The 21,921-nt window shown below is 40.4% G+C and overlaps 1 protein-coding gene across 4 annotated transcripts in view; it reads left to right on the forward strand.

The window, feature by feature from the left end:
• The window catches only part of Pla2g4a (phospholipase A2 group IVA), a 277,980-nt gene extending 263,759 nt beyond the window's left edge, over positions 1 to 14,221 (forward strand). For all 4 annotated transcript variants that reach the window (XM_028874724.2, XM_028874723.2, XM_037211339.1 and 1 more), the window contains 3 exons: positions 1,670 to 1,865; positions 3,144 to 3,301; positions 13,641 to 14,221. In XM_028874724.2, the coding sequence (XP_028730557.1) occupies positions 1,670 to 1,865; positions 3,144 to 3,301; positions 13,641 to 13,772 (486 nt within the window). In that variant the 3' untranslated portion in view covers positions 13,773 to 14,221. The remainder of the gene's footprint in view (positions 1 to 1,669; positions 1,866 to 3,143; positions 3,302 to 13,640) is intronic.
• The last annotated feature ends 7,700 nt before the right edge of the window (positions 14,222 to 21,921 follow it).

The raw sequence follows: 21,921 nt of genomic DNA on the forward strand, positions 1-21,921 counted from the left end.
GTCCTCAGTCTTCCCTCCCTTCCCAAACTGTTAAACTACTCTTAGTTGGTTTTTCCCATTGACTTAAAGGCATCAAAGCTTCAAATACAGATCCTGTCTTATGAGTAGCACACAGTGAAAGGCTCAATAGTATTGATGGTGTGAATTACAAATATGCCAAGGAAGCAGTCTAGGCTTCTGAAAATGTGTGCCTTTCCCTAGCATTGATGACAGTTTTCAATATGAAAGGTCACTTGATGACTGTCCCTTACCTGTCAGAGTCTAGATGCTCTAGTGTTGATAGCCATTTAACTACACTCATTGAAGGTCAGCCAGTAATGATTACCATTGACTAAATCAGTATGACAAGAGTAGTTTTTAAAAAAGGATAATTTTAGTGGTTTGCCCAAAACTTTGTCTCTTTAGGAATCTCTCTAAAATGGTTCCTGCTTTTCTTCCTTTATTTTCCTTTTGTTTTCTTCACTTTTTCTTCTCTGGATCCTTATTTATTGATTGGATATCTGTATAGCACTTACTGTGTGATAGATGTTGGTCTAAGTACTGTAAAATGGTAATTCATTTCATTCAGATTGCACTCTGTGTTTCACAGTTAAGGATATTAAGCTCAGAAACAGTCCCAAGGCTACAGAACTGACATTTGGATGCAGGCATTGGGCCCAGTCTGTGGTTTTACACCATGGTGCTATATAACCACTTATTTATTCTGGCCCCTGACGCTGCATAGAAAAAGAAATGATGTCTGTCTTTTCCTGACAACCTTCCACATTGATTTCCCCAGGTTAAATATAGCACGGGTGTGCATGCATGTGTGCGTGCATGCCTGCGTGCGTGCGTGCGTGTGTGTTATGTATATATATGTGATATGTGTGTGTGTGTATATACACACACACACACACATATATATGCTCATGTTGGATTTATTCATGTGAAAATGTGATGTACATGCACATATATGTACCTGTGTGTGGAGGTCAGAAGTGGATATTAGATGCCTTCCTCAATTGCTCTCCACCTTATTGTTTGGGATGGGATTTCTCAGTGAACTCAGAACTCATTGATTTGCTGCACTGAGGCCTGAAGTTCTATTTTCTTTTCATAATTGGGAGCCAAAAAAGCCAATTTACATATATAAATTTAGTTTTAAAAATATGCATAATTTTATTACAGATTTTAAAAAGAAAACAAAATGAAACATCCTTAAAATAAACCAACTTACTAGTAATACAGAATGCTATGAAGTGTGCTATGCTATCATACATACATCTAGGAGTATTCAACACCAGAAGCTATAAAATCTAACTGCATGTAGTAGTTACTAAAAAACCTATAACTTGCATTTTTTTAAAAGTAGTTTCTCAACAAAGAATCTTACCAGCGATACAAGAATCTGTACCATGTTGATACTTAAGTTAATGGTGATTTTCTCTTAAATTTCACATTCTTAGCAAAAGAATTTAATTGATATTTTTTTTTTTTTTTTTTTTTTTTGCACCTTGATGGAGATAACAGGTATAAAACCCAGTAACAGGTTGTCTTAGTTAGGGTTTCCACTGCTATGTCTTAGCAACGGCTGGAAGATAATAACACCTAACGAATATAAAATAATGGACAGACTGACTGGACAACTAAAAACTGAACATTTCTAAATGCATCGTTCTCCTCCCTGCAGGAACTTCTACTTGCAGAGAAGTGGGCTAGAATGAACAAGCTCCCCTTCCCAAAGATCGACCCTTATGTGTTTGATCGGGAGGGACTGAAGGAGTGCTATGTTTTTAAACCCAAGAATCCCGATGTGGAGAACGATTGCCCTACCATTATCCACTTCGTTCTGGCCAACATCAACTTCAGAAAGTACAAGGCCCCAGGTATGTCTCCATGAGATGGAAGTCTGGCTGGCGACGTGACTGATATTGAGCTGTTTTACACTCATGCTGTCCCATGAACGAGGACTACATGGAGTACTTCTCTTACTGTGACAAATAGTCAGTTGTGACCTGAGAGCCCAAGTACTTCCTTCTTCTTTACCCCAAGATTTTCACTTCCTCATGATAGAGAAAGTGAAATACGAAGGTCAAGCTCAGGCAATATTGCTAGGGCATTGAACCGGAGCCTCGGGTTTGATGGATGTCCTATTTATAAAGGATGTTAAATAGTGTGACTTTCACCGTTGTGAAACAGCTCTTGTTTTTAAAATAAAATCATGCGAGAATATTAATTGACCACAAAACTTAATGTAATCTAACAATGTGACATGGCCGACCATTTGGGGCTTCCACATTATAATTTAAAGCAAAGGAGAATCTAGTTCAAGGAATGGTTATTCTGTTTTACCATATCTGGAGGAGTGGGTGGACTTGTGTGCATCCTAAAAGATACCCATTAACCAAAGAAGGATGCTTAGGGGCATTAAATGCTAAATATTTTTCAGAACGGAAGATGCAGTTTTCTATTTTGTGAATGGAAAGAGACAAAAAAGATGAATGTGGTGATACAGGGAAGAAGTCTTCTTCCTAGGTTTCTCAGAATGATAAAACAAATTAATAAGGGTGGAGCTGCGAGGCGTGCCTCATACGGGAGAAGGAAGGCCGGCTGGCATTTTTCAGTCTTCAAATGGAAACCTTAGTTTCAAATTGAAATGCTGGTTTCAAACTTTAAGCAACCCAGTGAATTTTCTATTACTGTTAGTTCTCAGGGGGAAACCAAGGGGTTGGTAAGTACAGGGATTTCTGGGGCTTGAAGAGGAGTCAATGTTTTGGTTTGGATTTCCCCAGAGGAAGATTCTCAGGACAAGATTCAAGTGCAAATGGTTTATTTGTAAGGGAGTGAGGAAGTGATACTGGGCAAGGGACAGACTACAAAGCATATGCTAGTACACTAGCTACCCCATGAGGGCCATGACCCATCTGGGCAAGTGGGAGGCAGAACACCCAGACTATAGAGTGTAGGCTAGCAGGCGAGGGAGCTGGGTATCTTCCCAACTTGAGTGTGGCTGATTGGGGCAGATAGTTATTTTTTAGAATCATAGCCTTTCTGGTGACTCTCAGTGATGTCTTCATGGTTGCATGTATGTTTTGGAGTTATTTATTTATTTTTTTAATTTTCGAATGCAAGAGTCATGCTTTTTTTTTTTTTTTGGCATATAGGTGTTCCAAGGGAAACCAAAGAGGAGAAAGAAATAGCTGACTTTGACATTTTTGATGACCCTGAGTCACCATTTTCAACCTTCAACTTTCAGTATCCAAATCAAGCCTTCAAAAGGCTACATGATCTCATGTACTTCAACACGCTGAACAACATTGACGTGAGTATATCTCCCACCAGTGTTAACATGAGAAGTCACTTAGCAAACACATGAATTCAGTAAGAAGACAAATCAGGCTTGGGAATGACCAGATCCGCAATGCAGTGCCTCATTTCTTATGAATTATTTCACTAACCTCTAACAGAACACTCAGAATTCACAAATAATGGCATCACTGTCAGCAACCAGTCAGAGCCCACACTTTGTATTATTGTTTGGTGGAGTGAGGGTTCATTCCCAGCTTTCCTGATGTATTCATTTTATGATAAAATGATTTATGAAGTGATGGAAGGGCAGTGAACTAGCAGGAGAGTGAGTGTGAGTGTATTATTGTAGAACTGTCACTGGTGACTGAATAAAAGCGTGCTTCCAAATGTTGGGTCTTTGTAGCTCTTGATGATATTGCCAAATACTAGAGCCTTCTGCATTTTTAGCCTTTCCTATGTGCTCTGGGAAAGAGATGTTAGAAGCAAGTCTTTCCCTTCAGTATCAAACATTCTTATTGCTAGCATACCTGCTGCTAGAAATCTGTGTGTCTGAGAATGGTTAGTGCTAAATGCATCATGTCAGAGTACTGTTGTGTGTGTGATTGAAACCATGAGCTTGTGGACCCAAATCACAGCATCTAACTAGTTACTATCAACTGTGGAAGCTGAGCTCATTGGCCTGCTTGGACTTTGCACGTTAAGAAAGAAAATAAGAAAAGAGAACTAGTTAGAGCCATGCATCATGTCGGACTTGCTGGTCTTTTTGGAGATTAGGAACAGTCGAAATGAACAGACAGATGTGCTGGTTCTGCAGAACTTAGCTAGATTTTGTGCTAAGGGACAACCAACACATCGGTGTCCTTGCTTGTTTAGTGTTCCTTGAGACAGTTTAAGACAGGCCAAATGCAATCATGACATAATGACCATAACACATTTTAACAGATACATTTTTGTAATCATATGAAAAATTTCCTAATATACTTCAGTTCTTATAATTCTAAAATTCCTTCTTTTTTTTGCCTGTATTTTCCAGTATGTGATGACTAATACATAATATACTTACCAAAAGTTACAACACATTCTTTCCTTAACATATGCTGAATAAATCTTACATGGGGAATAAATATTTAAAAACCTCATGTTACCTTATTTCTGTAGTGATGGTTAAAATTCAAAAAAATGGAGAAATGAGTATTTTGACACAAGGAACACAGAGAAATTGTCAAAACAGAGTTGTATTTTATTTTATTTAGATTTCATTTTTATGTATGTTTGTGGGTGGTGGGTATGTGAGTGCAGATACCCCCAGAGGCCAGAGGTGTCAGATCTCCATAGAGCTAGAGCCACAGGCAATTGTGGGGTGCCTTTCACAGGGGACAGAACTAAACTCAGGCCTTTAGGAAAAGCAGTGTGTGTGTTCTTAATCTCTCAGCCATCTCTCTAGCCCCCCAAAATAGAGTTGTATTTTATAAAGTTTAATCAGACTAAAAGAAAGGAGAGCAAAGGAGATTCCAATTTTCTGTTTTGAAATGAGTAGACAATGGATTTGAAACTAATAGATTCGGGAGTAAAAATCTGTTAAATTTGATAAAGCATCCTCTAATGAAAAGAACTAGAATTGTAGGGATTATAAATATCCTCTATCCAACTTAGGAAGAAACACTCACTTACGTATTTTAAACAACTGCATTTCTCTTGCTATTTTCTGTTCCTGTTTATATTAGACCTGCTAAAATATTTGCTGTAAGTAATTGTATAGTTCTATTTACATATTTTACAAGCATTCTTCAAGGTAGTTTATTTGACGCAGACATGAAAAAGTTAAAGCCTGAACAAAAATAGACTGTACTCCAAAACAGCCGTCTTCAGTATAGCCCAGTAAACATTGATTCTTCACAAACCACTAACAAAGCATTATTTATAGTACCATATGTGAAATTCTGGAATTTCTTACATTGTATTTTTATTATCTCACTGTCTCCCTAGACTGCTCCCAGATCCACCCCCAATTCCATGCACTCAACTTTGTGTCTCATTTTTTTCTTTTAGCCCATCAAGTATAGTTGGTGTTACCTATATATTCTTGGGTATATGACCATTCAGTGGAGAGTGTTCAGTTTAACAGGGGTCATATCCTTAAAGAAAAATAACTCTTCTATCAGTTACCAATAGCTCCTCAGCTGAAGTTGGAACTTTGTGACCACCTCTACCCCTCTATGATGGGATTTTTTTTTTTTTTTTTTTTTTTTTTTTGGTCTGGGTTGAGCTTGTACAGATTTTGTGTTCGGTGTCATAACCACTGTGAGCTTCTATGTGAAACTACCCTCTTTATGTAAACAAACATTTTTTATAGCTTCCACTTATATTTGTGGCATGACATTTGGAGATAAATATATGATTTTTTTTATAGTTTTCTTTAAATATAGGTAGGGCATGCCTTAGTTGCATTGTATTGCTATGATAGGATACCATGACCAAGGCAACTTGTCAGAGCAAGAGTTTCCTGGGGCTTATGGCTTCAAAGAGTGTCTCCATGGCCATCATGGTGGAGAATCATGGCAGCAGCAAAACCCATCGTATTGGGGCAGTGAGTACAAGTGAGCCTGCATCTTGAGACATAACCACAAGAGGGAAGTCTATCTCAGGATGGCGTGGACTCTTGAAACATCAAAGCCCACCCCCAGTGACACTACCTACTCCATCAAGGCCACACAATCTAATCCTTCCCAAACATTTCCTTTCCACCAATTGGGGAGCAAGCATTCAAATATATAAGCCTATGGGAGTCACTCTCATTTGAACCACCATGGGTCACTTGTAACTGAACATACTACTCAAACTTCAGGAGGACTGGATTCTTCATCTTGAAAACAAGGACAATAGGACCTGTCACAGGGGCAGTGGGACTATGAATTTGTAACCAGGTAGGGCCTAAATAGTACCCTGAAAACAGAAGCCACTTAATTGTGAAGATCTTAGCTATGCACAGCAATCTCCTGGCATCCTGAAGTGCATGGGAAATCTACAAAAGGAAGTGTGAAAGTGTTAAGGATTCACTCTAGAGACAAATTGTACAGACAATGACAGTTGTGGGCGCTGAGTGAATGTTTTGAATAAATGAATGTAGGTGTTTTCCTAAATTAGATGGCCATTTTGACTTATAGTCAAGGGGAGAATGTGTGTGTGTGTGTGTGTGTGTGTGTGTGTGTGTGTGTGTGTTATTCTACTTTTACTGATATTTATTTCTTGGTGACCTCTTGCATATCATTTATCCAAAAAAAATCCCCCCACATTTTATCATAAAAATTCCTGGTAAGGGTGATACATAAAAAGTAACAAAGTTTTGCTGAGCATACAATGCTGGGAAATGCATTAGGTTCAGTTAGTTAAAGCCACCCACTCTGTCTGAGTGGAGGTGAACGTGGACTTGCACTTAAGAAACTGCCTGTGGATCATCGGAGTGGTTTCCAGGTGGCAGAGACGGTGATAAAAGAGGATGCAAAGTCTTTCATCTGTTAAAGCTTGAGACAGTTTTCAGTCGTGAGGCCAGAGCCACTGTGAATTGAAGTGTATTTCGTCAATTTGTTTTCTGATCTGGTTTTGTTCTGAACAGGCCACGGTGTATCTAACAGCTGGGAACTCCTGTCGATGGTTCTTCTGGGACATCCTTTAGAGCATTTTTACCTCTGCTTCGGCTCACTTTTTGACAGGAGTCTGGCTTTGTCGTTAGCATCAGTTTCCTGTACTTACTCAGTCCTCCCAAATTCCTTCTTGATGAGCGTTGTCTCTGTGCTTCTACAGTTGTGGAATTTTGTGGGATTTACATTTTGTTTCCTTAGTAGAAACTTAAGGTCCAGTGACAGACGGGTGGACATGTGGCATGTGGTATCTGGAGGCTTTGGATTCCGCCAAAATTGAGTGTTTAGTCATTGCTCAGCTGTCTCTAAGCTGGTGGCCTTGGACTGGTAGATTATTTCCTACTTTTGTAAGGGGAAACAATGATATATTTTATAGGATTAGGATGGCATTTAGTTAAAATAACTTTAGGATCTAGGATACAAATAAGTACTAAGGAAATTGCAACAGCTAATATAATGAAGAATTATTATTAGTTTTCATATTCATATCTACTTATAATTATAAATTATAAACTCCATAAAATAGTGGCTTATTTATTTTCTGTACTCCAGGAATAGTGATCATAATGTCTGGTACCTCAAGTGAATATGCAATGTATTTATCATAAATTTATAAGTCACTGACTGATTGAAGATAATAAGGGTCGGGGTAAAATTTGTCACTGGTTGGAGATGGACCTGTTGACCATGAAGCCTGTACCCAACACATGCCCAGCTGGGTAGCGTGTACAATCATAAACGTCTATGTTGGTTGGGACGGAACATGTGTTTGGAGGACTCTTTCTCAGTACCTGTCAAGTCAGCTTATTTTCCATTCTCATTCAGCTCTCTGTTCAGTAGACCAATTCAGGCAGATTCTATGATACTGTTAGACTTCACTATGTTCGGTACATACCAGTATGCACAACAATCAGCTTCAGTTTTTGTCAGATCATTTTACAAGGTGTTTCTATTGTGACAGAAGCAGGAAATGTTTATGTTGGTTCCTGAAGTGAGGGTGTCACCCATCATGGTAGGAAAAGTCACAGCTGCAGGAACCCGACCCAGCTGGTCACATTGCATTGGCAGTCCCAAAGCGCTGAGACTACAGGGCATGGGATGGTACTCCCCACAAAACGTGCTTTTTCCCACCTCGACTAACTACTCACTGCTGTGCTCAGATTTATCTCCTAGATGATTCTAGACCCTGACAAGATGACCATCAGCATTAACCAACCACAGTGTTTAACATCAGGTGTTAATCGGAACGGGGAAAAGAGTGTATCAGAAGTCCTAGTAGATAATTCTTAGTTTAATGGCATTTCCTCAGTACAATTACACTGTCTAGGTACACGTTATGGTTTCTGACTATTCAGAAGATAATCTTCAATTATATAATAGCTGCAGTAATCTGCAGTCTGTTGCATATCCTGGCCTATTTTATTAGGCCTGCAGGGGAGGAAGGAGAGTGGTTCCTCCTGCCCATCATACTCATTGTTGGCCGACGTTCTAGACAAAAGATACATCACCCAGAGAAAAGCCTAATGGACTCATTTGAGCATAGTTCTACACAACATGAGATCCTTCAGAGTAAAGATTCAGAGTTCTAAAATGGACTACCTATTTTTTTTAAAAAAAAATTTCAGGTTTTGTGATGCATGGACAATGTATAGAAATATGATTGTTTGAAATGGCTAGGGTCTAATTCTGACAGAAACGCAGAGGGGTCTGTTTGTTTGGAATTTTTCTGGTCTCTGTGTAGCATTCCTTTTGGCTATGGGACAGGATATCTTGAAGGGGAGGGTCTCATGGTGTGCCCTCAGAAGGGCAGACAATTTCTTTATGAGTTTTTCTAGGAAACAAAAGGTGGGAAGTCATAGCAATACTTTCAGACCTTTCAGACAAAAAGCGTTCTGACTTCTCTGCTTCCCTTTATGGAAGAGGGATGCTAGTTTCTCTGGCTTGCCTGAGGAGGGGTAGAGAAAAGGACAGGGGACCGGAGAACATGTTTCCAAGGCTTTCTTGAGGCTGTCATTTGAGGGTGTCATTTTCTGAGCTCCTACAGCCCCAAACTCACTTGCTGTTAATGCTCCACACGATCTCATCCTATCTCATATACACATTGGTTGAATGTGTCTTTATTATCAGCTGTGCCAGGCACTGTCTCAGGGTCATGGCGATATGTAATATGAAAAGAATTGCAGTCTCATCACTCAGGAAGCTAAGGCAAGAGGATCCAACAGTTTTGGAGTCGGGGCTGGGCTGAGATCATAAATCTTTCCCACTCTTTTCTCTGTCACCCATTTATCTCCCAAGTGGCCTTATTTCTTAATGTTCCACAAACAGTTTCTTTTCCATCCAAGCCAACCAGTTTCCATGTGTCTCCCTTTGCCACAACATTCCATCCTTAGTTGTGTGTGGTTATTCATAGAGAAAACCACCTGCCCCCTTGTCCTTTAAAAATCATGTGTGTTTAACTCCAGTTGTATTCTCCCCATGGCTTATCCTGGGCATTTATTAATTTAGAAAATATTTGTTATGCACCTTTCATAATCTCAGTGCTGGGATCAAACACGAAGACTTTCAGGATATTTCAGATCTCATGGAAAAGCAGACATCAGCCAGAAAACTCACAGTAATTTTAATGAAAATAGCAGTTGTTTGTTATTCTGATAATGTTTACTTTTTCAGAATGCACCATAACTCTCTCCCTTGGGCTGCCATTTTAACTTGACACTGTAAGCATTCCACATTTTTCTACAAATAGTTTATTGCACACCTCCAGAATTCTTCATTTTGATGTGAGGAGGAAGTTTTCCAAGTTTTACGTTTTTTCCCCTCATTTATCTACCCATATTGCTGAAGAATAAAGGGAACTGTTTTAAACAATTGGTAAGCTCTTGAATGGCAGTAAAAGACAGCCTGGATCATACTCCGGATGAACAGTAAGGGTGAAGATCAGTGTACATGGGATATTGCTAGAGTAAACCTGACAGGAAGGATTTGGAATCCCATGGAAGAAAAGAAGCAATTATATAAACCCTCTAAGATCACCCCTGGTAAAAACAAAAATTAGAAAGACACAGATATGACATAATACATCTCAGACACACCTAAATATACTATGTGGCATCCGAAAAGCTTTACAGTTAGCAAGTGATTTCATACTGAGCTTTTGTGTGCATGGCAGCATCCTGCTCCCAGGGTTCATTAGGCTGTGTTCCTAGGGATGAGAAGCCTGTTTAGTGGTTTCATAGTGTGACGGTGCCACCTAGTGGTTCAACTTGCACATTCTTATCCCAAATGATTTGGGGTTTTCAGTTATAAATGTAAATGTTGATTCTCCTTTATAAGAAAGGCTTAAAATTAGGAATATGAGCAGGGGCCAAATTTTGGTAAACTCACTCATTTCGATGCTAATTCTTTTCTTTTTTCCTTGTGTTTTCTTATAGTGTTAGGGATTGAACACAGGGCCCTGTATATACTAAGGAAGTACTCTACCAACTGAGCTACAGCTCTGGCTGCTTTTCTTGCTGGGAGTGTGTGTGGTGTGTGTGTGTGTGTGGTGTGTGTGTGTGTGTGTGTGTGGTGGTGTGTGTGTGTCTGAATTTGCTGTCAAGAATTAACATCAGGCAGCCATCACTAGTGTAGTATTCGCTGGGGTCTTTTCCGCTATGGATTGTTTTCCCTGGCATGTTTATGCACCAAGGAGATGCAGCTGAAGGAGCCCTGTACACTGTAAGCTAGTCTAAAACAACTTAACCAGAAATAAAGTAGCTCCTTGAATAAAACTCAAAAGCTGCCTGCCTATTTAACACTCTGCCTGGCTACCGTTTCAGCTGCCTCTCCTACCTTTACTGTGTGGCTGCACCCCCCTCTCCCCATTTTCAGCTCAGGCTCTGCCTTCCTTCCCAGTGATCTTCTCTATAATCTACTTTTTGGTGATTTTTTACCTTGCCTTCTTGCTTCTCCTCATCCTTCTCCTCATTCCGCTCGTCTCATGTCCTCTGTACTCTCCAAGTCCTGCCTCTCTGCTCACCATATTCTACATAGCTTTCTCCTCCCCACCTAAACAATTTCCTTCCCTTCCCCTCCTTCCCTCCTTCCCTCCTCTCTCCCTCCTTCCCTCCCTTCTCCCCTCCCTCCCTCTCTCTCTTTCTTACTCACCTGGTACTGAAACCCTGGACAAACTGCTGAGTTGCTTATTTAACATATCAAAGCAGACCTGGCTGCCAGGTTCTCCCAGCATCCCTCAGTCCCTTCCAGTTAGAAGGTATGGCTGACGAACCCCCCCCCTCAGCTGAACTCTCCAGCACAGGGGCTGGGCTGCTCTTCCCTGTATATTCCAGCCATTTTTGGTTACCCTGCCTTTTTCATACCCGTGGGCCTCCTGGCTGCTTCACCTGGTTCCTCCCTCTCTCCTTTCCCGACCCTTCCTCCCCTCCTCACATGGCTCCACTCTGGACTCTCCCTGATGTCTCTGCCTCTGGCTATGCTTTCACACTTATCTACAGTAAAGTTTCTCCTCCACCATACATACCTAGGAGCAGTCATATTCCTTTCCTGTGTTTTTTTCTTTTCTTTTTTTTTTTTTGTTTGTTTTCATTCAGTAGCCTCCTAACTTGTATCACACACAGTTTATAAGCAACAGTGTGGACACATGTCTGTTGCAGGATCTTTCTGTGTGCCAATCACTGTCCACAGCACTTTGTACTGATGGTCTCCAGTTCCCAGCGACCCAAGATTAATAATGTTACTCCTGTCTTAAAGACAAAGAAAGAGAGACTGGAGGGATGGCTCAGTAGTTAAAAGTGCTTGCTGTTCTTGAAGATGACCCAGGTTTGGTTCCCAGCACCCATGTGGAAACTTGCACTGTCTAGAAATATTTACAAGGGATCCAACTCCCTCTTCGGGACTCCACAGGCACTGCATGCACATGGTGCACTTGCATGCAGGCAAATACTCACACACATAAAATATAAATGTGTAACATCTTTAAAGAAGAAATAATCTCAAGAATTTAGGCTAATTTCCATCTCTTTCACATAGCCTGGGCATGACTGGACCAAGGAGGCCTCTGACCCAAGTCTTTTTCAACAGATCTAAAGTACAGAATTAATTATGTCTCCCTTGCTCATAGGAAAATGGGCTCTGCATAAACCCCTACTTAAAAGTCTCAGTAATAGTTGAGTCTGTTTCCACTAGCAGAGACGACTCATTTCTTTAACCATACGAAAGACTCAAATTTTTGTGATAAATTCTTTTTGTTGTTGTTGTTTGTTTTGGTAACATGATGACATATTTCTCATTTTGTTAGCCACTCTGGAAGAAATAAAGGTTCCTGCCAATGGGTGTGATAAGAAGTTGCTGGAGGCTGACTCTATGCTCATAACTTAGCTCTCTTATCTCTCTGTTCTAGGCACTGGAGCATACTTGTTCAGTGAGCTTGTATTGGGAAAAGCTCTCTGTGTATGCCTCTGTGGCGAGATGAGCCATGTGAATTCTAAGTGGGAGGAGAGGTCACATGGGTCCTAAGCTTTCTGGACTTGCCAAACATTCCTACTCACAGTGTAGAGCTGAAAACATATGGTCAGTGCTTCAAGCTTATGTAACAGTCCCTGGAGTGAAGAATAAAGGGGACTTTCTAATGAGCATGCAACTTTCCAAAGCATTTCCCCAACTCTGCTGTAATGGTGATCAAATCCAAGTTTCGTTTTCTCCTAAAATTCCTAACAAGGTTAATTTCATACCAGAAACAATGTATAGTACCTCTGATCATCATTAGCTTGGATAAACATGAGATAACTCTGGGTGGAAAACAGCAATTTATTTTCATGAGGAAAGTCCTAAGTTTGGTGGTTTTTAGTTTGAGGACACTTGTTCTCTAGTTGTTGGTGAGACTCAGGTAAATGGAGAATTCCCTGGAGAGCAATGTCTTCTCTCTCTACTAGGGGGCATCTTCCTTCTCTGTGGTCTCCTGTTACTTCTTTAACTTAAAAAAACCCCAATTATAAATTTAATATTTCCGTCTATATTATCACTTCCTAGTGAAGGCTAGATGGAAAATAAACTTACCTTGTTGGCAATTATCTCATTCTTCATCTGGAACACTTGTAGATGTAACCAACTGTCTTATTAAATAAGAAACACAGAAACAATGTAAAAGAGAAAGCCAAGAGGTCAGAGCTCAGAGCTAAAATCTCACCCTTCTGCCTGCGGTGTCCCAGCTTCCCGAAAGAGAGCTATATCCTGTCTGTACGTCTTTTTTATGGTATTATTGTTCTGCCTTCTCATTGGTTGTAAACCCAAACACGTGACTGCCTCATCACTGTCTGAATGTACAGCCCCCTAGGTCTTAAAGGCATATGTCTCCAATGCTGGCTGTATCCCTGAACACACAGAGATCTATGGGATTAAAGGCATGTGTCACCACCGCCACACTCTGTCTATGGCTCTAATAGCTCTGACCCCCGGGGCAACTTTATTTATTAACATACAATCAAAATCACATTTCAGTACAATTAGAATACCACCACAAACACTCCTAAAGTACTTCTTCACAAAAATGTAATAATGAGATCTTGCATTGACATGTGTCCAAAAGAATCATACTTTTGTCAGTAAATTTCAAAACAGAGACAATAATACAAGAGAACCAGACCTTTGTTTTCATTCAGCGAATGCTTCAGGGATGTAAAGCTGTGCTCACCATTTATTTTCTGTTTCCACTGACAGGTGATAAAGGATGCCATTGTTGAGAGCATTGAATACAGAAGACAGAACCCATCTCGTTGCTCTGTTTCCCTGAGTAATGTCGAGGCAAGAAAATTCTTCAACAAGGAGTTCCTAAGTAAACCCACGGCGTAGTCTGTGTGCTGGAAAGATCAAGCCGTTTGGATTCCATGACAATTGGAGTCAAGAGCAATTTAGAGATGGTCTTACTGAGCATAAGAGACTGGCTAGCACTCAGAGTTACAGCGATTTTGCTGCGTGTTGGGTGGAAAATGGTGTTGGTTATGTAATTCTTAGCAACGGTTTGTGTCAGTATGAACTTTCTGACATAAGCATATGGATTTATACTGTATTTTAAACATTCCTCACCAACCTTTTTTACCTGTACTTATACATACATATATATATATAAATGTGGTTTTCTTTTTAAAATATTTAATAGTTTAGCTCAGTAAGTAAGGCTTCCCATTGTGTGTGAATGTTATTCACAAACTAGATTTTTTCATGCCATGACACAACACTATTTTTTATTTAAGGATTCATATGTACACATATGAAATAAAAAACTTTGATGTACAAACTACCATGAGTGACCTGAGTCAATCTTTCTTTTTACTATCTTTTAAAAATCTTTCTGTATGAGTGTGCTGTGTATGGTGTGTGTGTGTGTGTGTGTGTGTGTGTGTGTGTGTGTGTGTGCATTTATGTGTGTGATTGCAGATATGCTCATACCATGAAGTATGCGTGGAGGTCAGAGGACAACTCAGTTTAAGTCCTTGCTTTCCACATTGTTTGAGACAAAGTTTCTTTGCTGTTGGTAGCTATGTATGCTAGGCAACTACCAATGAGTTTCCAGGGCCTGACCTGTCTCTGCTCCATCGTACCATAGGGTGCTGGATTTACAGATGCACACTGCCAAGGCTGGCTTCACGTGGGGACCAAAACACACCTCTTTATGCTTCTGTAGTGAACACTTTACCCTCTGAATCATCTCCCTGGTGCTTGTTACTTTTTCAAGGAAATGTTTTACTTTTACTATGAAAGGTTTTCAGATTCACTAATTTCAAGCAATGCAAATATGGAAATTACAATGTTCTTCAAGATTCATTTTTAATTTAATTGTGTGTGTGTGTGTGTGTGTGTGTGTGTGTGTGTGTGTGTGGCGGGGGGGGGTGTCTGTGTACATAAACACAGGTGCCCACAGAGACCAGAGGTGTTGGATCCTATGCAGCCAGAGTTACAAGTGGTTGTGAGCCACTTAACATGAATGCTGGGAATAGAACTTGGATCCTCTGCATGAGCAGTATGTGCTCTTAACTGTTGAAGCCCTGTGAAACTGACCTCTTAATTGTTTTTTTGTTCTTCAAAGGGAAAGTGTATATTTTGTTCAGTAAGTGGCATTAATATATATTCATTTGCATAAAAATGTGTAACAACTTCGAATGTAGTTCTTTACTCTGATGATGTTATCCTGGACTCCTTACCCAACCGGAATAGCTGACAGAAGGGCAGTGGCGAGGGCTGTGTCTGGATTGAGTCAGTGCTCAGGGACAGCCTCTGCTGCAAGGCCCTGGTTTCAGGAGCAGCTGGCCTGTATGCTTCAAAGACCACCTTCCAAACATGCTGCCCCCCTCTGCTTCCTCGGCTCTCTATTAATTTTTCTTTGAGTTCACTTTAAGCTCTGTTCTTTTGTTCTATAATTCTTTTTCCTTTCATATGCTTTCCTATGCTCAAAGGAAAGAGTAATAAAGAAAACACTCAAGGGTGGATAGTTTTTAAAAATTGATCTATGCAAAAGGCAAATGAATGGCCACCATACCTCTTGGCATGCTGCAGGGTCTGGGAGGCCTGGTATTGATTAACACTGGGAAAAGTACCTGCCTGGGAGACTTGAGAGATGTATCAGCTACTTTTCTTATCACTATGCAAAATACCTGCCACACATGGTTTAAAGAATGAAGGATTGGCTTAGACTCTTGGTTGATCATTGGGTTGTTGGAATATCATGGTGTCAGGAGCATGTCAATCAGAAGGGCTTTCACCTCCTGGCAGAGAGGTGACAGGAAGGCTCCCAGGACATGATATAGTCCCCAAGGACACACTTCCAGTGACCTCATTCATCCACCCAGCCCCCACCTCCTAACATTTCCAGAACCTCCAAAAATAGTACCACCAGCTGCAAACCATCCTTTTATGGGAGCCCTTTTGTGGGATGCTTCGGATCTGGACCATACTTAGTTTTATTAACCAACAATAAACAAGCCAAGTATGTCAGAGAGGGAGATGTAAAGAATGGAAAAGAGATGAGAGGTGTTGGACTTGGATGACTTTAAATGGGCCTTGGAGAGTCACGTTGTAAAAGTGACAGGAAAGCAAAGATGTGACCTGAAAGCATCCAGGGAAGAACATCTCTGAAGGGGTTGAGCACAGGCCGGTACTCTGCAGTGAAGCCTCACGTATGCATTAGGAACCAGGAGGGGACTGCAGGGCCCAGCATAGAAAATCGTATTTGTTCAAAACTTGACAGTACCGTTTATTTTTGTGGGGCTGTAGAGCACCTCAGGGCAACACTGTTCTTTGTATTTCAATTATTCTTCTGAATATCCCTGTGAAGGAGCACAACCACATAGTTATTAAACTTGCCTAAAATTCCTTGAGTTGATGTCTGAACTGGGGTCATTTGCCTTGTGCCCTTTATGTCACATTCAGTGGAAGTGAATGAGATGAACATGTGAAAGATCACTGTGTGTGTGTGTGTGTGTGTGTGTGTCTGGAACCGCACACATATACGTGCTCACATACTTTCAACTACAGTAACTAATGTAGCCTTGCCAATTTCTTCACCTATGTATTTCCTAGAAAGTCTATTTTATAAAAAGAAATACAACTTGATGACACATTTTTATAAGAGTACGTGTATATTAGGATTCCTAGAAAGCCAAGTTTATAAAAAAAATGCACAACTTGATGACATTTTTTGTACTACATATTTTTTCTTTTTTAAGAATTTTTTTATTCATTTTACATACCAAGCACAGATCCCCCTCTCATCCCTTCTCTTACTCCCCACTCTAGCCTCCCCCCAATAACCCACTCCCCGTGCCCTCCTCCCACAAGGTAAGGCTTGCCATGGGGGTACAGCAAGGCCTGGTACATTCAGTAGGGGCAAGTCCAAGCCCCTCCCCGCTGCGTCAAGGCTGTGCATGCAGAGGGCCTAGTCTAGTTCCATGTAGGCTCCACGTTGTTGGCTTAAAGTTCATGAGTTCTTAAAGTTCATAAAGTTCAAAGTACATCTTGATGCCCCTAGGTCACAGAATCCCTCGTCCCTCTCTTTGACTGGACTCCTGGAGCTTAGCCTGGTACTTGGCTGTGGATCTCAGCATCTGCTTCCATCAGTTACTGGATGAAGGCTCTATGATGACAGTTAGGGTATTCACCAATCTGATTACTGGGCTAGGCCAGCTCAGGCACCCTCTCCACTATTGTTAGTAGTCTAAGCTAGGATCATCCTTGTGGATTCCTGGGAACTTCTCTAGTACCAGGTTTCTCCCTATCCCCATGATGTCTCCCTCTGTCGAGATATCTCTTTCATTGCTCTCCAACTTGGTCCCTGTTCCAGCTCGACCATCTGTTCCCTTATGTGCTCATCCTACATAGCCTACCCTCTATTGCCCTCACCTCCACCCCCAGTTTACTAAGGAGATCTTTGATGACACATTTTTATAAGAGTAACTGTATACTGGGATAATTGAGATGCTAGTCAAAAGCAACAACTTCGGTGGTGATGATCAGAAATCTCTTGCTATTGGCTAGATCACCACAGAACAGCCCAGCCTCTCTTCCTGAACAACCCAGCCTCACTTCCAGGGTCATCTCACCTGAAATGCACTACCTGAATCTAGTCACACAGAGCTACCAGGCAAACCCAAACTGGAGGAAATGCAGAGGGTGACTAGCTCTTAGAACTGTTAAGCCAGTGAAGTCAAGGGAAAGTTGAAGAACTTTTTTTTTTTTTAATTTTGAAAATTCAAGAGATGTGACAACTGAAAACCGTGTGGCTCTGAACTGAATTCTTCCTGCTAATGATGTCAATGGGACAATCACTGGAACCTGAGAGGGTCAGAGGCTTTGATCATAGTCATGTATTAAATCGAACATCCTGATTTTAAAAATGTGTGTGAGACAGCGTCTCTCTGTGTAGCCCAGGCTACCCTCATTGAAGCCAAGGCTGACCTTGAAGTTGCAGGAACTGTGCAAGGATTACAGGTATATGCTACCACACTCAGATCAATATCCTCCTGGTTTTCATAGTTGTATTGCAGCTTGTAGCAGATTATGCTTATTTTAATAGGTACACATCATCCAGAAGGTCAGAACCTGCGGTTAGCAACATGTTTCTAAAAGGAAAAGGGGAGGGGGGTTGACCAAATGTCTCTACATCTTAGTTGAAAGTTCTCTGAGCTTGACATTGGTTCAAAAATAGTACAAATGGTTCAAAATGTTGGCAATACATTTCAGTCAGAGGATTTTCTCAGAATTAAAAGGGATTTACATCAGTGTTTCCTTTGTTCATATCAATGGTTTCTTCTTTAACCAGTCCAAGTGATCAATGTAACTTATAATTTTTATATTGAAAAAAACTCAAGAAATAAATCATTGAATGACATTTCCACAGAATTTTTCTCCATAACTTTTCAATACTCTTTCTAATACTTCAAAGTGATTGTTTTATGACATTCTGGATGTTTTATGCCCATTTACAACTCCAGTTAATGCCATCTTTGGCTATATGTGTCTAAAAAACTAAATATGAAATATCAAACAATAAATGAACAATAAAATAAATAAATTACAGTGGGTGGGAAAATCCATTTTTTTGGTTGGACTCTAGACAGTGCAGTCTATTTATTGTTTCTCATCCACGTCAAATGCCATGTTTAGCATGGATGACTAGAATTCCTCCAGATCCCCTTTTCTAAACTGTGGTACTCATCCTCCAGGTCTCGTGATACTCATTTCATTTCTCTGAGAATTGCTCTGACCTGATGACATTGACTTGGGTTGTTATGGTGGCTTTTTAGAAACCTATAATCATGGTTAACTGAAGTGGGATACAGAGGCCACGGTATTTCAAGATGGGGCCATTCTCTGACGTCTTTCACCATCCAGAATTCTCTCTGAGTTAATTCAATAAGTCTACCTCTTTGACTTATCTCTCTTTTTATTTATTTTATTCTCAGGGTCAACAAAGGACATTCTTTTAACACATTACTCAAACAAGAACCTTCAGTTTGGTTTATTATTATTTTTTTTCTAGAGAATTTGACCCAACATGAACTAAAGCTCATGACATTCCATGTGTGTCATACAGTTTACAATCTTGTGAAAAGGAAAGAAAAGAAAAAAAATGTAACTCGTGAAGTAAATGACAAATGCATCGCTGATGTGGATTGTTCTTTAAACCTAGGTGATATGGGGAATTTTCATGATGCCTCAGCCTTTAGGCTGAATATTTAAAAGATAAACCGAATTACAAATGGGATTTAGAAGACAGGTTATTTCTCTTCCAAATTGAGCTTATTTCTTCCTTTTGGATTCTACATCTTTCAGTGCATTTTAACATTACTTTAGGGACTTGGGGCACTGATTCACTGACATATCAGTTTAAGAAACTCTACAACTTCAAAATATTTTTTTCAAAGGGAGTTGTTCATATGCTGCAACAAGCCCAGTTGGATCAGATGAAATGAAACAAAAACAAACAGGGAATTCTGCCCTGAAATCCAACAACCTGAGTATGGACGGAAAGAAGATGCATAGCTCGCTCTCTGAAGGGAGACTTCATCTATACCACCTAAGAAAAAATGACTTCTCTGACCCCTGTGATCAAATGCCTGAGAAGAATTTGTTCTGGCTTATGGCTCGAGAGGACATAGCCCATCGTAGTGAGACGGCATGGCTGGATTTGGCTCAGTGGCTTGCAACCATGTTGATGGTCCAGAAAGCTCTGACAAGTCCAGTCCCCGACAGCCCACTTTCTCTAATAAGCCTTCACCTCAGAAAGGTCTGATAATCCCCTGCCCCCCACCAGTGCACCACCTTCTGGGAACCCAGTACGTAAACACGTGAACCTACAGGAGATATTTCACATATACCATAACCGAGGGTTAGAATCAAGCTTTTTAAGATTATTCTGTGGAGTGTTTCTAAGGGAGTCTTTCAACACAGAGGTGACAGTGTTTTAATAGTCATCTCTGAATAGCTTGATTTGAAAACACATTCTTCATTCACGCTGCTTATCTCCCAGAATTCCTGGCAGACCCGGCCTCTGAATCATGTTCTGTTTAGTGATGAATCTGGACCCACTTTCATTTCCTGCTCAGTTTCACGGGTCAGTCACACGAGTGGATCAGAATTGAGGTGGGGGTGAAAATCACTGCTAGGTCTCTTGTGGGATTAGATATGATACTGTTCCAAATAAGGAAAGTCTCCCTACTCATTAGATTTGTTCAAAAGTGAAATGAAACCCATGATTAATTCCTTGTCCTGGTGATTATCAATTATTATAGGATGTGACTTCAAGGATTCCATTTATTCAGTGGGCAGTAAGACACAGTTTAGGTGATTTCCTGGTGCTTTCCAAGTCAGAGTATAAACTTCTTCAGTTGTTTATATTTTAAAGAGGATGCCTGTTAACATGCAGAAACAGATCTATGAGGGTGGCCTTTCAGCTTAAGCAATTGGCCAGGGAGGGAGCTGGTTTAGGTAGACCCCACCCCTTACCTTGCTGCTAAAAACCATTATACAATTATACCTGTAATTTTGAATACAGCTCCTGCTCTGATCTAAGGAGACTTTGAGTGACCATAACTACCCATAATGTTTTAGACTAGGATAATTTCTGTGTTTCCATATTGAATAAGAAAGTATTAAGTAAAATACCTTCATACTGAAATTATAGTATAAATACCTTATGGCTGAAGAAGCCCCTCACATCCACTGCCAATCCAACTTTTGGCTGATTTCTTTCGCCCTCAACTTTTCTTCTTACCATATCCTGATCATTAATTGCACTCTACTCACTCATAATTTGCTTATTTGATTTTTCTCTTCTGGCTAGTTCTTCAAGAGCGAGAGCTGGGCTATTGTCCTCCAGTGTTTGAAGCTCCAAATGCCCCTCTGCTGAACTGAACATGACTCAGTTTGTTTCTGTCACTATGAGTGTGCCATAACTTCATGCTCTATATTTCCATGCCGGAAATGATAAACACATCTTTTCTGATCCTTAACCAGCCTGTGTGTTCTAAGTACCTAGTTTAGGCACTAGCAACTTTGTGTTATTACAGGCACCATGTTGAACTGACATTATAAGTACATCCAAGGACATGCTGATAAAATTTACAGCTCATAGGAATCATGATAGAATTAATGACACGACTCTATTAGGTATAACGCTAGGAAAAAATGTCACCAATGGTTGATGGTCACAATATGGCAGAAGACTTTACCCTTGTGGGTGTCATTGGATCACTTCACCAATCCCCAATCCAGCTTCAAAACTGCTTTCAAAGTGTCTTTTCAGACAAGCAGATTTCATAGCCAGTGAGATGGCTCAGTTGGTAAAAGTATTTGCCCAGCACGTCTGACTTGAGTTTGATTCCTGGTAGAAGGAGAAAATAGGCTTAGGAAAAGCACAGGTTTGAGAGCTATGAGTATAGCCTTGGGGTAGAGTACCTGCCAAAGTGAAGGTTCTGGATTTACTCCACAGGAACAAAGCAAAAGATTTTTAAATATGAAAAATTGATGGCCATTTATTTATTTACAAGTTTCCAGTGGATTTTCATTCACTTAGAAAAAGTCAAGACTCCAAGGAGACATGGTTGGCTTGCTGCTGTCTGAGCTCTGCTGTTTTACCACGCTCATTTCCCCACATTCTGTTATCACTATCACTCCCTCTTGCATTTTGCATTCTAGCTCACACTCCACATTATTTCCTCATAACTCCCGCCTTTGTTTCCATCGGTTACACCGTCAGCACCATGTTTTTCTCATCCCCATCCCACTGCCCTGAAGATGCACTTCTGTATAAAGGCATCTCTTTATCAGTTCTAGAATCTTCCTTCCTGTATTTCCTTGCTTTCCTGTCTGAGCCAGGACCGGGCACACCAACATTAACATTGCTTTTTGTTGTTGGTAATTAAATGAGAGGAGTTTTTTTTTTTTTTTTTTTTTTTAAGCATTTAAAATTAGCTGTCTGATGTTTTTGGTACAGAGACAAAAAGAA

Source organism: Peromyscus leucopus, chromosome 15 (genome assembly GCF_004664715.2).
Source record: "Peromyscus leucopus breed LL Stock chromosome 15, UCI_PerLeu_2.1, whole genome shotgun sequence".
Taxonomy (NCBI): Eukaryota; Metazoa; Chordata; class Mammalia; order Rodentia; family Cricetidae; genus Peromyscus; species Peromyscus leucopus.